We start from the raw sequence: 19,275 nt of genomic DNA, 5'->3' as shown, positions 1-19,275 counted from the left end.
AATGGGAAATAAAAAACCGACAGCTTGACGCTCTCTCATAATGCAGCTTTGTCCACTTAGCAACAATAACGCGCTGAGCTCAACGTAGGTTTTGGATATAGTTGTTTAAGGGTGTTTTTTATAAAAGCAAGTTAACTGGCCGGGACAGTTGGTATAATTTAACTTTTATTGCAGTTTAGAATAGTGGTATCTAGTAGAATGCTTAAGAGATATGGTATCCAAGTTGTCGATTTGAGATTTTTAATCCGTATTTTAGATTTTATACGATAGGGCATTTCTTCGGTCTCAAGTAGGTAGGACATCTTTAACAGAAAAGTTCAATGAATTATCGTATATAATAGAAACATGTTTGACAAAGACATGGTCAGGATTTCCAGGAATTTCTAATTAAAACACAGCAGTCGTTTGTAAAAGGTAACGGAACCCAGGAGAATTATAAAAATCATTGTTATAAGTAAAAAGTTGTGGTTGTTAGTAATAAATTATATAAAATCTGTATTAATAATTTTTTCACGGTGGGTTTTGTATTTTATTTATCTTTTTTCCGGTCAAATGTGAAGCTGCGTTTAAATCCATATGAATCATCACACGATAACACATTGTAGACTAAATGTTTATACAATTTTATCTCCAAACCTAATTATAATCCAAATAGTAATAATGTACTTACGAAATTGTAACATCCCAGCTCCTTGTAAGGGTTCACTGCCACTAAAATAGATCCTGTGTATGTCTGTTTGTTTGGTATTAAGAAAGTTATAGTAAGTACAGTTGTAAATAAATTAAGTAGAAAAACATTAATTATAGTATTATTTAGTTTTTTTGCAGAAATAATTGTACCTAAAGAATTAGTAATAGTAGTAGTAATAGTACCTAAAGAACTCTGAGTACGATATAAAAAAGTGAGGTAAAAAACTGTAATTTCAGGTATCGCTGTCGGTTAAGCTTTCGTAATCGTAGCGTGAAGTTAATTGCAAATTATTCCATATATAGCCCAGTTTATTGGCACATCCAGTCTGATACGTACTCCATTAAAACGGATGACTTTCATTAAGTTTAACCCAGGGGGTACGTTACGAATACAGTACATAAATACCTCAAATTATAACAAGTTATTTCATCTGAATGTTTTAACGTTTTTGCTTATGAGTCACATAACCTAGAACAAACATATCAGAGTAAATTTATGTAATACAACTATAATTATATATGATATATGTAAATTGGAAATGGGGATTTTTTATTTGAAGAATAGAGCAAAGTTAACCAGTGAGTGATTTATTAATTTTATGCGGTCGAAATACAACAATTCTTACTATACTTAATATTATAAATTGTAAAGTGTGTTTGTTTGTCTATCATTCACGTTGTAACGGAGTGATATTTTGGTATACACTTTTTTAAAGGTTACAGCGATATAGGCTATTTCTCACCATGGTGAAATATCTTATTTATAAAGAATGTTTAAATTATAAATTATAATGCGTATTTTAACTTCTAGTATAAATTGCACTTGTATCGTTATCCTATGACCAGACGGGCATAGCCGCGAGCAAAAGCTAGTTATATATTGCAACTGATTAAATAGTTTACCAGAAACCCTATTGTTAAAAGGATACATAAATCAGGTCGTGGTTATAACGGCGCCGGAGGTTGTCGTTGATGGCGTTTTCTGTGATGAGCGGCATCATCGTCATATCGGGCACGCCGGGCCCCTCGTCCTTGTCCTGCTCCTCCATTTTGCTGGAATTAAGAGTATTTATGTATAGATGTGGTTGATTACCATATTATGAAAGATGGAAAGCTACTTTAGTGCAATTACTACGTAGGTATTTACGACATAGTGGCGTAGTAAGATAATATGATTCTTTATCTATATATATAAAAGAAAGTCGTGTTAGTTACACTATTTATAACTCAAGAATGGCTAAACCGATTAGGTTGAAATTTGGTACAGAGATAGTTTTAGACCCGAGAAAGGACATAGGATAGTTACCCCCCGAGTCTATCTTATCCGTGAATACACGAGCAAAGCCGCGGGCGGAATGCTAGTAATACAATAGATTAAGTTTCAAACAACATAGGTATATAATGCAATTCATAAACTCCATTATATGTCTTCTTATGCATTATATTAATAAAATATTACAACACAGCGTTCTCATGCTAGGCGATCTGTTCCAAGCCGGTTAAAGAAAAATAATAACACAAACGCAAACATAGACACATCGAATATGCTTATATGGAAACAAGGTCTTTGTCTATATAAATTTTCTATATTCCTTTCGACATCCATTTAGGAGCTCAAGGGAGAGCCAAGTTCAACCGAGCTGGAGTGTCAGGAGCAGTCGAGTGTTTACTCTTTAGTCTGTAAATACTTGACCCGAGGCGATATCGATTGACGCAATTTACGCTTAGCTATTTGGTATGTTGATTCTGCGAAGAAAAATACTCCTAATATTTTACTTTTACTCCTAATATTTAACTCCTTACGTTATTAACTCTACGTGAATTGAGAAAGGAATCGTACTTGCTAAAGCTGTGAAAAAGGAAACCTAGGAAAAAGGAAATCTCACTTTCGTGTACTTTTTGTCAACATTTTATTGTTTTATAACTTTTAGTTTTCGTCGTTTTATTCAAGGAAATTTGTGAAGACAACAATAAACTTATAAAAGCTACGTACATAATTTATCCTTGTCCATTAATAGGTACGTCAAACGTTTATACACTTTAATTACTCTTTCATACAAAGTTATTGATAAAAGAATTATTGAAGGACTACATCCGTTAAATAATAGTTAGACTCGGCTTAAAGCTATTAAATTAGCAAGTCGCAAATATTCATAGCAAATTGTAAATGACATGAGAGATAGCGAACAGTGGTGCAGAAAAAAGACCTGTGGTCGGGGGCGTTTGGGGACATGGGGCATCATGACGTTCAAGCGAGGACCACTTTATGTGATTTTATCTTAGATGTGTAACTTAATGTCTAGCAAACGTTTGAAATGTTTAAATATACAATTACTTTTGTTGTAAAAATCATGGAATTTTAATATAACACAATTCTAATAAACAAAAAAATTTTTACAAAAACTTTTAATTTCACACAAATATAGCTTTATTCGCTATATGTATTCGAAATCTATGCGACACCGACAACTTTCGTTTAAGAAACGACGAACATGTTTTACCGATATGAGATCTAGGGAAAGACATACTCCTAAACACGAATCTCAAAATTAGCACACTTTAGTAAAGTTCAATAACCCTATCGATAAAATAAGTCAAACGTCGAAACATACGAAAGCTAGTCGTCCCTCGCAGCGGCGATGACAGTATAATAGTCCTTGGGGCAGGACGCTCCACTCTCGCAAGTTATCGGACGGAAATGTCACTTGCGGATAAATACGTCATTTCGCCCTCGACTCCCCTTATCGATATTATATAAACATCACTAGATATCATGATTCCAATTGGAAATTATATAAGATAACTTTTCGTGGTTTGTTAGCTTATTTGGTTTGCATTTAAACAAATAACTGTTAAATTAAATAATTGGAATACGAAATATTACTAAGCATTCAAGCTATTTTAATACCTATCATCATCGTTATTGAAGCTATTTTGTTTCCCGCAGTCAAAAAGGGTTGATGGGGTTTACCCCGCCAATAAAAAGGGTAAACGGTTTATTTGGATGATTACGTTTGTTCGTATGTTGGTCTGTTAACATAATAGTGAACATAAAGGCTTGGACTGAGGTCAATATGATCAGAGGGGCATTGTAGAAAAGGGATTTTTACGTAATCCATTCAGAGTAAGAAGCATTGAGGCGGATCCAAGCATAAACGAACAAGATTTTAATAATTTACTCGACATAGTGAAATTTCACAAAAAAATATATCAAAAAGCAGGTCCTTTCACTTTGTTGATTTCTTAATTTTAAGAGATTAACAAAAAAATTGGTTGCCTGTAAAGTCGGTTTTACGGGCGAAGATTTTACGTGACAACGTCTTTTTCTCGGTAGAATATTTATTGATATGAATATTACGCCAAGAACGCTCGAGAAAGACAGAGACAGAGACAAGCACGCGCCGATTCAATGCGCCTAATTCTCTAGTGCTGCGCGCGCGGCGGACCGATCATAGTTCGGTGACTCATCGTAACGTTACCGGGCGTTACACTTTTTCATGAGTGACTCCGAGCCGCAACCTAATTTAAGACGTTGTCACGTCAAAAAAAAACGTTACACATAAAGAGAAGCATTAACCATACGTTTTTGTACTATTGAAAACTAACCGAACCGAATGGTTTCAACCGTCCTACTAAACTAAAACAACAGACAGCACAGAAAAAGTCACCATAAAGAATGGTGATACAATCCTTATTTCCTACATCCGCATATCGATACGGCAGCGCAATGTAATTTTTTCCATGTCTAGCCGATACAAACCTGTACCAATAACGATGCTTGTCACGCAACAAGATTCCCTTTTAGGATAACACAAGTAATATACTGTTAGGTTGTGTGAAGACAGTTTATTACGTTAGACGGTGTTGCCGCGAATTTAAACAGGTGCCGCAGGGACCACACGGATGCTACTATGCTTAATTTCAATTACCAATACCACACGTCACTTACATGAAAAATAGCTAGATTTAACCATTACGTTCTTATAATTATCCTGTGATGACAGATGACAGACAGACAATAATATATCGAGGATATAGATTTCGAGGATGTAAATTTATATAATAATTATGCTAAATTAAAAGTTACAATTCACTTATTGTACAATTATATATTGATTTAATGAGTTATTTAGCACATAGACAAAAATAAGAGATTTCGGAGGAATGAACATTGTTTTTCAATGATATCATCATATAACGCTATGGCTGCATTCCTCCTAAATATTTATATATTACAACTCAAACAAAACATTTATTAGAATGCGTTTTCCCTATTAAAAACTTGTTATAACTAAATTTGTAATATTGAAATTGTTGATTTGGGTCCATATTATCCTGTTTTAGCGAGATACACCATAAAGTCGATACTGGTTTAAAATCTTAACGATTGTATTTATGTGGACACTATATTATATTGATAATTATTAACAAACATAAGATACGATGAGCTGTTTTCGAGTGAAAGAGTAACAAATATCCATACTTCCATACATTTATCCACACTTACAAACTTTCGCGTTTATAATATGTAATAAGCCTATTTCAAAGGAGTTTTATTGTGGACTATAAAAAATATTTATGATCATATTTTATGGTTTAAGTGTATGACGTGCTTATAAACTACTTTGTGATGATGATTATTCAAATTTGATTGCATTTCTACCACACCCAATTCGCGATATTAGCCCTTTTTTAAATAGAAACGCTATTAGCATTAATCAGGTAATATTGCGAAAGGATAAGAAAAAATACTTTTTTATTAATTTTGAATTCTGTTTTAAGTCACGGTTTAATATACACAATATGTATTACATAATTTTGTTATCATTCATAATAAATCTCTTAAAACAAACATTCTTGCGTGTATTGCAAATTCCGAAACAAATCTTGACATTATATCAGTAGCTTTTCAATCTTTGAAACGCTAAAAGATAAAAGTTAATTCATCTGCTAATATAAACGAATTTGAAATAACTACCTTCGTCCTCATCAAGTCCTCCGGGAGGGCTGCAAAAGGGACGTCCCCTTCCCCTAATCTTATTAATTACGTCGTTTATTATTTTCATTTTCATCGTGACTGGGTAGATTTGTAATGACGCTTGTAAATAATTCGATCATTTTCGGAGACAAATTAAAATTTATTGAAAAATCATGTTTTTGAATTGATTTTCCGCAAAACGCGTTGAGTTCGTCAAGTATTTCATTAACAAAAACGAAACATCTCTTATATACTTTTCATTAAAGTGTACGTTAGTTTAGCTATTATTTAAACCTTAAAATAATTATGATAATGATAAGTTGTTTGAATATAATATTATGAAATTAAATAATATATTAATAAATATTTTCGCTTTTTAATAGATTCGACATTAAATCAGTCAGCAAATCTGCGGTATCAATCGTTTAAAAAGTAACAAATTTCAAATAACGAATAGTTCCAAATTCGAAATTTGTAACTAAAAACAATGAGCGTTATGGTATCTGTGTCTACAATCAATTGTTTGTTTTATTAATTACATTCTAATGCGTATTTTTTATAAAGTGAAACATGACGGGTATTCTCTACGGAAATTCTCATGGTCTACGCCAACAATGGCGAGTCAGTTTTCTCGGAAACGCGTTATTCACTTCTTCTGTCACTAATTTTATGCGTGCAGCTTTTACTGACGACGTAATAAACAAATTACATGACGATTGTTCGATTTTTACAATTGATTACAATGCCAAGAAATGCAATGTTTTTATAGCAACTTCCCCAAAATTACGGAAATGTATTTGTTGGGTTTCGTACTAAATAAGTTGAATGAATGAATATTCAACTTATTTTGCCGATAGAATCATCTCTTCATTATTTCTATTTTTACATTACAACATATCGTATAAGTATATTTGCGAAAAAGGACGTGATAGTTTTCATTCCAAAAATCGACGGGGAAAATCCCGGGACTGATTAGATTAGATTACCCGGGCGAAATCGCGATCTGAAATACAGTATTAAATAAAGCCAGCAATGAGTCAGTTACTGAACTATTTGGCAGGCGACAGGCGCTCCCGCGGTCGCCTACGTGTATCCTTGCCGACCCTTAAAGGTTATTGGGGTGGAGGTTTGTCGACTTCTATTTTATTAAGAAAATTAATATTTTATTTGACACTTATAGTAGAGCTTGTTGATAGCTTTGTTTTAGCTCTTGGTAAACGAGTTCTTTCTTAATTTTTATTGAAGTAACTAATAACAGTAAGTTTTTAAGCTTTTTTTAGTTCAAATGTTGTATGTCAAATGATACATGACCATATAAAAGATTTTAACAAATTCGAATTTAACCACATTTATGAATACTGTGTTTTTTTATGAAAATTATGCAATATCTTAAAGAAAATACCTTGAAATGTTATATAACCATAACTATACATGCCCATTAATGAAAAATATGAATTATATTACTCACTGCTTTAACATTTCATAAATAACATGACTATTATAGTGTTATTTCTCATACTGACTCTAATAAGTAAAATAAATGGAACTGCCTCAACAATAAATTATGTAAAGAGAGGGTTGAGTGTGGGCGGACAGGCGCTGGAAGATTTTGTGATAAAAATACTAGACTTGTCTCTTATGTGCTATATATTATAAAAAATCGCACGGATTCTTGGGTATTTGATTAACGATACTAAATTATAGGATATTTGTTTTTAAGCATTTTTTCTGTTACATGGATAGGTATCATAGAAAGGTAAGCCTTGTACAACCAGTAATTATGAGGACTAGTCGATTGCTATAAGAATTATTACGTTATAATTTATTGCAATAAATAATATTTGGCCAGGAGGGAATATTCGCGAACATTTACTAATGTAACTTTTATTCATCCTTGAACATATAATCAGTAATAACTAGATTGTTTTTATGTTGAAAACATAAAACACAGAAAATTACTTTATTTTTTAAGTATAAAAGAACTAGAGTAAATACGTTACATTCGTAACTTTTGCGACTTCTCCGTACCTCCTGTCTATACTAATATTATAAAGCTGAAGAGTTTGTTTGTTTTGCACACACTAATCTCAGGAACTACTGGTCCGATTTTGAAAAATTCTTTCAGTGTTAGATAACCCATTTATTGAGGAAGGCTATAGGCTATATATGTACCACGGGCGAATCCGGGGCGCACCGCTAGTAAAATATATATGCAATAAACTTACAGACATTATGAAACTTATTTGTAACTTTTATTTGTAAATCACAATAGAACAAACCCCATTCTGTTCTTGAGTTACTACCCACTATTAATTATTCTGCCAAATTCGAACAAGTCTACTGAAGTCCCCCGAACAGCGAAGACTTGTAAATTATGACAAGTCACGAAGGACGCGTGGGATGTAAAGCATGATTTTCTTCAAGACGGGAGCAATTTGTAATTTAACTTCACTTGCGTATGATTCGTATGAGTCGAATTAAGGAGATAGAAAAAGCGTTTCATTACCTCTTTTGTACTCATTTACTTGAGAAATAAGAGGAATATTAATTGGAACCATTGAATAACATTTCGTTTATCTCTTCTTTGTCTAGACTACAATATCGCAGATTTAGCTAAAAGATAAACTGCCTTACATATCGAGAAGAAATATAAAAATATAACAATAATACAAACAAGGTATACATTAAACATAACATGTACTTGTATAAGAGTAGTTTGATAGGGAATTGTGTATGTGACGCTAAAATACCGAAAAGCGCGTTCTGAACATTAATTTCTTTACTATATCACGATAGACCAGCTTTTATTACTATTCAGGCGGGATATTATATACAACCACTAACTGTACGCCCCGGCTCCGTATTATAATTTAAATAACATGAACTATCCTATCTTTTAAGTTGGATCAAACTGGACATGGTGTGCAAATTTTAAATCGGTCGAGTAATTTAGGAGTCCATCGCGGACAAATAACGTGACACCTAATTTATATGTATTAAGATATATATTATAGACGTTGAAGTGATAACAACCTCAAGCCTCTATAATCGTATAAAAAATTAACAAGTGTCTAACATAACGAACCATTTCATGTCCATGTCAAGAAAATAATAAGGCATTTTAAGGTAGGTACTCACACCTTATGTGTGTTTGTGAAATTGGATACATTTAAACCCTAATTAAGAACACGAAGCCCTCACTTAACGCGTGTTTTATAATTTTTGGTCAAACTAAGAAACCATAGAGGAAAATGTTTAAGAGTCTAGAGTCTAGACCGTCTCTAGAGATAAAGTGCGATGGCACAAGACAAGATAACGTTAAATTATGTAGTCTTGGTAACAGGACGTTTAATATAAAATGTATAAGAAATATAGAGATACTTTATTTAGCTTGCTTCAGTTTTGACAAAAAAAACTAAAAATTAAATCTGTTATTTGTGATATTTCACATAGAGACTGAATGAAAAATATACTGTTCTATTCCGTTGTAATTAATACTAATATTATAAATGTGGAAGTGTGTTTGTTTGTCCTTATTTCACGTCACAACGGATCGAGATTGTGGTATAATTTTTATGTCCGGAGATAGTTTGGGGGCTTGAGAGTAACATAGACTGCTTAGAAGCGAGAAAAAAAGTGAATTCCATTCACTTTGTCATCGAAAACGCGGGAAAAGCAGCGGACGGAAAACTAGTGGCTAATATTTAACACGTATGTATGAATAATCGAAACTTATGTTTGATTTTGTCAGTTTACCGGGAAAATATGAAAACTTATCGAGTTTCGTATATAAAAGTCACTCGTTTCAATGGAATTTGAGTTATAATTAAACACGCAGTACTGTTTGTTCCAAGTTCTTAATTAACGTAACGTATGAAGGAAAATTAAATACTGCTTATTATAATTTGCTCGTATTTGATTTGTCCTTACTCTCATTCTCTTTTCATGTATCGCTAATTATCGTTTATTAATTTACGAGACTTCAATTTCTACCTAACTACTATTTCTCGCAATACACAAATCACCCATTACTATTTACATTTCTTGTTTGTCGTAAAATATAAAATTTATGAGCGTAGTTAAATTTTGAATCAGGTTATTTGACGCCAACCAATTACAATGTATAAAATCTTTTGTTATATTGTAACGCGGCAATTTATTTTCTAACACTCGAGGCATAAGGGTTAAAATGCGTAACTAGCTTCAAGAGATCTTGAATTAAAATGTATATTGAGGGGTAGAATTTGAGTAGAACAAGAAAACTTCACACGACCGTCAGCATGCGTAACGTAGCGTCAAAACTCAAAGGCGTTCTTGAGCGACGAGTGATTTGAAGTACTTAGCTTCATGGATGAAATATTTTCACATGCATTGTTCTTTGAGTGAGTTACGATTTAATAGATACGAACACAATACGTAGTGTATCACTTACAACTTCTTTTTCACACAGATATGATAACGAACGAACAAAACAGAAAGTGGTGATGCGATCGAAAAATGCTCGAAAGATAAATGACATGTGAAATGCGGGAGCTATTTAAAATTAGTTAATGACCTTAAAAATATTTTGAATTATATAGTATACCTAGATGCGTATCTTAATAATTATTTTTTACACAAAAGGTCACCGATGTCCTTGCATTTCCAGTAGTTTCTAAACAGAGCACTCTCTGATGCTTCCCATCATGAGTCGTGCAAATGTCGGTTGTAAACCCATAGAGTTATCGAGTAAAAAAAGTAACAAAATAAATGATACGGTCGAATGGACAACCTCCGTTGTCTTTGGGTCGTCGGTTAATAAGCCAGCGAATTCTTTAGTAAATTCTTTTTCCCTTTCCTTCACTTTCTTTAGTAAATTCAAATTATTTCACATACAAACGTAATCATAAGAAACATAAATTGCCCCTTTTGTCCTGGCCAATAAAAAGGCACAAACTCAATAATTAGACGCAATTCCATTAAACTCGAGGATAGAGTGGTTTAAGTCTGCGAGAGTTTCCCACCTAGTTTATACTCTGTTATCCAAGTTGATTGGAGAGCAAATCTAAAGAGTTTTCTTCAGAAATCTCGGTATCTTCGTGAGTTTATATTTCACTTAACGATATTTATATTTAGATGCAGCATTGGTATAATAATTTCGAAATTATTCAGATCAAAATAAAAACATTTAGCGATCCCAAGTGCACTCGGATGCAATCTGATCCTTTAGCCTTTGATGTGGCCATGAATATTTATTTTATTAGCTCACCACAAAGACTCAACCATTTGCAAGGTTTAAGTCGAGTCCCGTTAAACAGTTGCATAGGAAAGCATCCCCAAGGATTCCTCCTTTGTCGCCTAATGAATAAAACAGTTTTTAAAACATACATAAACAAGTCCGCGCGTGATCTCGCAAGATGAGGGCGGTGACATTCCTCTACCTAATGTGGAACAATGTGAAATTCACGTCGAGTTATTTCGGGCTGTCTCCATTCCAAGCTTCTTTGAAACACACGCCGCACACGAATTTTTGTTTCTTATGCACTTCGGACGTGCATCGGTTTTTAATTTGATTAAATCCCGTCAAACTGGGTCATTTGTAACCAAATTGAATAACTATCGTCGTGTTTAAAGCATTTTGTGAACTGAAACGATGTTGAAAATGTAATAGAGAAATTAATTCGTAGATGTAGCTTATCCATGAGAAACTGCACCGCGCCTGGGGTGAAATAAATAATGTTACCAACGCCCTATATCTACTTGTTGTTGGCAGTAGTAATGATTATCATTTAGTAGTGTATTAGTTGTAAGCAATTGAAGAAATCAGTAGAGAGAGAAATTTAATGACTACTGGGAGCACAGCTGATTCGTCTGATACCATCAACATTTTGTGAAACTTTTTTTGTTATAGATGGAGCTGGAGGAGGTGGGTCGCCTGATGGTAAGCGGTCAGTATTGCCTATAAAGAGTGGGTCGGAAAGTTGGTAATCCATTTGCAGACTACATGCCTGTGCAAATAGATGATGAATGGATGGAACTTTTCTGGATATGGAATAAGGCAAAGATTAATGGAGGGAATAAAGGACTGGGAAGGGTGACGAAAAGGATACGGGCTTCCAGCTCTCCCACTCACTGAATGGTAACCATTGCGACTATTTCACACCGATCTTTAGTGGGGATGTTGATACTTTCCTGTTGCGAGCTGGTCCAATTTATGTCGAAGCGTGCTCGCGTCCCACACCACAACACTGACATAAAGAACGAACAGGGCAGGAGTATTATAGCTTTTTAATCTGTATAAATAAATAAAAAATTACTTGAAACATTCTAGAACTGTTAAGATGCGTACACCTCATAGGTTCATTACCCTATCGATAAGTGAGTCGTCAAGTGAAATGGCGGCAATTTTGACCACAAGCACGTACCAACAAGAGGGATTACCGTTGTTTGAGTGTACTTAATTGACTTTTCGTCTCGCGTGATGGCGTTAATCTGTTTTTGTTTACTCGTTTTGTAATCTCATTAATGCGTCGAACGCTTGAAGCGTAATGGGTGAGATTTCGGGGCAATTATGATAACCACAATTTCGTTTATCGAATTGAATCGAAGGGCGCAGGTGGATCCTGTCATATGCGTTGTAGATATGTGGTGGAGCAGATTGGCAATTTAGGAAATACGTACGTACAAGAACTATCATATTACATAGCTTTATAAATATTTATCTTTTGCAAAGAAGTCTTTGTATTTTCCAGGTATATTGTAGACCTAGAAAGGTATCTTGTTCTTTATGATAATAGTAAGCATAAACCGGAGTTATAAACACAGCTATTTTACAATTTCTATTTATTGTTTTTAGTTAGTGTCAAACGAAAAACTATAGTTTCTCATGCTAGAACTAACTGTTTTATTTTTCCATAAGTGTTCAGTTTATTTATTCTGGCGGTTCCTTTGTACGAGGCAAAACGTCAAGACGAATCTTTTCTTAGATGAAGAATACACTTTACTGGCAACTTTGTTTATTTAGACTGTCATAAATAACCAATGTTAACTCAATTTGGTTATGTTTGAAGTTATTTTTATACAGTTATAGAGGGAATTAATGTGACTACTGACTATGTTAATAACTAGACGCTTCTCCCGGCTCCGCCCGGATATCAAGATTCCTGTTGTATCCCAAGGGAGCATATAATCGGGATAAAAAGTATCCTATCACCAAAGATATATAATATCAGCTGTATACCAAATTTCATTAAAATACGTTTAGTAGTTTCAGTGTGATTGACGGACAAACATCCAAACAAACAAACTTTCACATTTACAAAATTAGTGTGATAGTGTGATTCGTGAGACTTATATCCTTTTCATAATAATTTATACTATTTATAATTTCGGGTGTTTATAGGAATTTGTGAAAACAAATATATCTATGCTATAAGTACATAAAAAAATTATCTAAGATATGCTGAAATACGAACTAAAATGCACTATGAAAACTCTTTGTTCAACACGAACTTTTCCACCACAGTTGATCGGACTCAAACTAAAACATTTGTTGTGGGTCATTAACCACCACTATTTTTATTTAACAATGTCCGTTTCAGGAATGACTATTCTTGTATGTTATATTAACTGACCAAATATACCTATCATTCACAAACATAAGCTAATACCAATAAAGCGGATTATGGATCAAACCAAATTGAAAAAATAAAGGACGACTACAAAGAAAATCACCGGAGTGAGCCCTTTGACCGGTCTCCAACTTCAAGAATAGACTATGCTCATAAGGACCCAAAATAACCCACTTTCATAACAATTCATGTCAGTGGAGCAAATATGGGGCAAATTGCATATTGCACTCCACTGCAGTCGACGTCAAATGGGCATTACTTCCACGGCACTTACTTCAATTGCGTCATAGCTTAATATTTAGGTGATGTGATCGATACTCGTCTAAATGAAGTTATTTGGAGGCAGTTTTGAGACATTCTAAACGAGTTTGTGCGATTGTATGAATTTAGGTTATAGTAAATAATAATATTTCCCAATTGCTATCAGTAGAAGTATGTACAATCAATTCACAATTTTTTTATGTATCAGATAAATGTGTAGTGAGAATTTATCTAAAAGAAAGCTCAAGCATTCTAGAGAAATTTAAGAATGATTAACTTCAGTCCACGATAATATGATAAGGTTTCGATACCTATTGGCACGTGATAACATTTTCTTGCGGACAAAATCGCATCTACTTTTGGTTTTAAAATCCATCAGCTCGAAAAGCAATTTATAGCAGCACATGTTGCGATTCGCCTAGGGCGCAATCAAGCTATCGTGTGATATTGCGTGCTTCGCTCCACCGTTTTAATTTACAAGCTGGGTTCCTACGCCCAGCTAGTACTATGTATGGCAGCACGGACGTTGTTTCCGGGGGTAAATCGGAATAAGGTATTTTGGCTAGCTTTTATGATAGAAGTGTTTTTGGAAGTTTGTGACGGCATGCGAAAACACATGATACGAGGTACTAATAATCCCTTTTTTCAGTAGTAGATATGAAACCTGCTTATTTCATTCACAATAGATTATAATTATTTAAATGAGAAAGATTTATTTTGGAATTATGTATTCTAAGAAAAAAATATAGAGACAATTTAGTTTTTAATATCTAGTAGCCTATTAACTTATCGCGAGGCTCAGATGGTAATAATACAATGACAATGATAGATGACAATAAATTTAAAAACATGAAAATATGAAAGCTAACACGGAAGCAATAAGGATGTCTAACGTCTTATAATAATACTCCATGTCCTGTTACAGGGAGTTATATTAATCCGGTGTCAACAAAACATTGTCAATAAATAGATTCGGATGCGCGTGCGCGGTGGCCGGTAGCGCTCGTAAATCTCGGCTTATCTAATTGACGTTGAAACCGGCGCGTGCGCAGGAAATAGATCGGATAGAGGGAAGCCGTTGTCTATATTAAATAGATGTTGTTAGTACTTTTTTACTCTTTCTTCTTCATTAAGACGGATGATATCACTAGAGATTGCAGAATTACAAACGTATGAATAAAATTATTTGTATCATTAAGTATGTAAATTAAGTGATGTTTTCTAATTGTGTAGTCTTATTTGGTCAGGTAAGAATGCTTTGATGTTCTTATAAATAATGAGTAGTTCCGTGTCCCCGTGTGGGGTTTGGGGCACAAGATATACATCTGTTTCATTATTTATTTTATAGAATCGAACCCGGGACCCTTCGGGTCTACGCTCACGCGTTACCCACTTTACATACCAAGGAGGCGGTCTAACAAAATTGTCATGATTAGACGATACCTACCATAAATATACTAAATGTTGTGAAAATGATCACCTATAATATCCATACGTAAAGAGTTAAGGGAATAAGGCAGTATAATGTGTATAGCTGAGCCTTGATAGAGTATACAAAATAGTCGTGTCGCGGTGTTTGTCACCAAATCCCTTGGAAACGGCTGGACGGATTTCATGTAATTTTTAAGGTCTGAGAATTGGTCAACATCTTGTCATACCCCTAAATGATAAGAGTAAGGCAGAACAACGTTTGCCGGGTCAGCTAATAAAACATATGATTTAATAAGAATTCATATATATTTGAATGAATGACATAAGGTGTTCATCATATTAGTAAATGAGAGAGTTCCTTATGTCCATTGTAATCTATCCTGCTGACAATTTATCCTAATTCGCCTCGTTAGGAAATTCCTTTATTTAGCGTAGGTCTAGCCCGGTCATGACCTAAAATAATCATAATAACACTCGCATTAAATGAGCGGTCGCATATGTACGCCGTGATGGAATTTTATAGGTTAAGAACGTAATAACTATACTTTGTAGGTATATTTTGGTGACGATAATATATGTATATCCTACTAATCCTACTAATATTGTAAATGCGAATGTTTTTAAGGATGTGTGTGTGTTTGTTTCTCTTTCATGCAAAAACTACTGAACAATTTGCACTGTAATTTGGTATGTAGACAGTTGGACAACTGGAATAACATATAGGGAACTTTTTATCCCGATATTCCTACGGGATACGGACTTCCGCGGGCGAAACCGCGGGGCGCAGCTAGTGTATCTATATATGGAATAAGGAACTGCTACCGAGTCTTTCAACGTTACTGATATATTTATCGAAAAAAAATTTACGCTATTATATTTTATGTTTGTAATATGGAAACTTGCATATTTTTATCAGGTACAAGTTATTTTTAAAACTGGGAATACGTACATTCCTAGTCACTTTGAGTTCTAATTCACTACCGCGCCCTCCAACACGCGTGGTCAGACACGCACCTGACCGTTGGCGTTTAATTAACTGTTCCCTCGCTATTCCTCAAGTATCTGCATCAGTAATCACTACCCTTTATACTTGAAGGCCAGCTTTTCTCATTATTACGAATGCTTAGCTTCTGTTTTTGCCATACCAAAGGGTACCAACGCCCCTTTTCTGTCAATGTATCGCGCTATATGCGCAGTCATACAGCGTTAAAACAACATATTTAAAGGGAGGTAGGTAAAAAGTTAAACCAGTGAAACATATAAAAGATGATACTATAACTACACACACACAAATATAAGTAATATACCATACAAAAGAATATTAACATACAATTTGAATTCAAGATAATATATAATGTACACATACAATACTATAAATATATGATAAAATACATATATCCAAAAAAATAAAATAAAATAAATAGATAAATAACTGAAACAAATATATATTACATACATATATATATATATATATATTTCATACTACTTACTTTTATGTTAGTGTCTACCATTTAAAGTTGGTTAGATCTGACAATTAGAAGGCGATTTAGTTAAAATATATTTATATCATATAAGATGCATCGCTTGTATTGACAAATCATTAAAACAATGTGTTATAAATACAAATTAATAAAAAAGAAGTCCTTATACAAAAACTGTCACAGTTAATATGACGCTTCGATTGCTATCTGTCCATTTTTACCGTCATCTTAATCTACCCTCATATAAACGTATCCGCTTCGGATCAATACATCCTTCACAAAGAGATATTGACGTATGAGCCAATGAATATAATCAGCAAATGAAAACAATTGCGACGACTTAACCCCGCAAATTGAATGAAGTGTGACCCTTGACATGTGTGCGTTGAGTGGATTGCCAACCGGTTGCAGTTTAGCACGTCTTTACCACTCTTTACTGTGAAATACCAACTAACATATTACTTAATCCATCTATATAAAACTTTTTAGTTAGTTTCAATTTATAACTTAAGAACGGAATAACCGATTTGGCTGAAAATTTGTGCAGAAGTAGCTACCAACTAACCAGGAACATGAGAGGAACCCCCGGGTCTATTTTTCCTGCGACAATGCGGGCAAAGCCGCGGACAGAAAGCTAGTAATTTATATAACATCAATTGAATATGCTTTGCAGTGTTTTTCAGTTTTTCATTTGATATTTTACTCACGAAAGTTTTTCATTTGACGAATAATTTTTACCATACATTTAATCTCTATTTAGTTATTTAAATTTAATGAATCTTCTGTAATTTACCAACAACACAATTATCTATGAGCTAGACGCATTTTATTGAATGAAAAGAATATGTTATCTTTTGCGTTATGCATTTTGGCGCTCTTTAGGCCGCCAGACTCGCTGTCACAAATAATTCCAGATAAATACGATCGTGGGTGGGCCGAAACCAATCGTTTTTTGACCTCTGAATGAAGTCGCAATCTTTCAAGTCTTCTGTTACCCCCCCGGGCCTTGTTTTTACAATTTCTATTCATGTAATTCTTATTTATTAATGAAATAGTCTAACAGGTATTTTAATAATTACACGGCTCTATTTTTATTACGATTTAAATAAAGTATATTTTGAATACGTGGATATTACTTGTTACACCCGCATGTATTTCTATAGCTCATGCATTATTCTGGTACATAAGCTGCGTCACTGCCAAGTATCATCCATATCAGTTCAGTGGTTTTCGCGTGAAACAGTAACAAACGTACATACATAAATTAATCCATCCTCACAATCTTTCGTTTTTATAATATTAAGGATAGGATATGACATAGCAAAAACCAAGGAGTAGATAAAAATAAAACTATAAAAGCAAAGGTCATCACGTCTATTGTTTAAAACCAACATATAAATTAAGAACCCATGCACTATAGAGGTCAATTACTGGGCCTCACATATGAAAGGCACACTAAGCCCACAGTAAACCCTATAAGCCCTGTAACACTAAACTGCGAACTCAAGAACGATTAAGATACTGGATTAATCCTACTCAAGTTCAACTGAATAGATTCAGTACATCAATTTATTACTACGAACCACGTTTCAGTAGAGACACCAGTATAGATAGGTCTCCCAGTGGAATTCTAGCACTTACGTAACACATATCGGAATCTTGTAGAAATTGCTTTAAGACATAACCTTGTTTCGTGCAATTGATGTCAGTAAGGGTCTTTTTGCAATTTAAAACAATAATAAATCAAATTTATTTACTTACTTATTACGTGCATATCGAGGTTGGAATAAATTAATTTAAACACAGACAAACGGATTGTAAATTAGTTAATAGATCATGTCTGAAACAGATAAGCATCGCATTATTTTATTTGAATTAAAATTAATATCTTAGTTTGGGAGAATGAAAGTTAAGTATAAATATTATGTACTGATTTACGGCTGCTTTACAATCTCATAGGGCATTGGTATAAATGGAAAAGACATATCCTGTACTAGACCCAGTACAAAAGCCTAGATTAAATGGCCGTAGACGTTGCGCCTTGAAATTCATTGTGGTTTTAAATGAAAACGTGTTCCTGTCTTGCGTCTGTCTTTGAAAGATATTTTAATGTCCAGAGATTCGCAGACGGCTTTAGTTTAAATGAAAAATGTTTTCCTACTACTTAAGTAAGATTTAAGATTGTTTATTAATTTAAGAATACTTTTTTAAGTACGACCTATTTGTTATAATATGCTGGTTTGCCAATTCTCAATCACTAGCTGCTCCCGCGGTTTCACCCGCGTAAGTCTGTATCCTGTAAGAATATCGGAATAGAAAGTAGCCTTTATGTTATTGCAGTTGTCCAGCTGTCTACGTACCAAATTTCATTGCAATCGATTCAGTAGTTTTTGCGTGAAAGAGCAACAAACACACACACATCCTTATAAACTCTCGCATTTATAATATTAGTAGGATTCATTGCGAAATGGAAAAATAATTTTTAGTATACACAACAAATGCTTGACTGAAAATAAAACATAAGGTCCAACAAGCATGTTCTACAATAAGGTTATATAAATTCAAGATCGACTGCCCTATGATTAAAAATAATAATCGCTACCTTATACGTCCACATATACAATTACGGCACATGTAACATCTTTGTGAACGTTTAAAAACATCTAATTGACAGCACTACGTACCAGATATAAGCCATTAAGGAAGATTATCAACAATTATAGATATAGACTACAGGCCCATATAGAAAAAATACGGGTCATTTGAACCACCAGGTGACCTATCTAGAACGATATAAGGGCATAAAATAATAAGATTCAGCACT

At 33.8% G+C, this 19,275-nt stretch overlaps 1 protein-coding gene across 2 annotated transcripts in view; it reads right to left on the bottom strand.

Annotated features, from left to right (window-relative positions):
- The window catches only part of LOC119828843 (myosin-I heavy chain), an 80,524-nt gene that overhangs the window by 26,313 nt on the left and 34,936 nt on the right, over positions 1–19,275 (bottom strand). For both annotated transcript variants that reach the window (XM_038351128.1, XM_038351129.1), the window contains exons 3-4: positions 1,620–1,743; positions 671–733 (exon numbers count right to left, since the gene is read on the bottom strand). In XM_038351128.1, the coding sequence (XP_038207056.1) occupies positions 671–733; positions 1,620–1,739 (183 nt within the window). In that variant the 5' untranslated portion in view covers positions 1,740–1,743. The remainder of the gene's footprint in view (positions 1–670; positions 734–1,619; positions 1,744–19,275) is intronic.

The sequence above is a fragment of the Zerene cesonia genome, chromosome 8 (genome assembly GCF_012273895.1).
Source record: "Zerene cesonia ecotype Mississippi chromosome 8, Zerene_cesonia_1.1, whole genome shotgun sequence".
Classification (NCBI taxonomy): domain Eukaryota; kingdom Metazoa; phylum Arthropoda; class Insecta; order Lepidoptera; family Pieridae; genus Zerene; species Zerene cesonia.
This window is presented reverse-complemented; position numbering and strand designations above follow the sequence as displayed.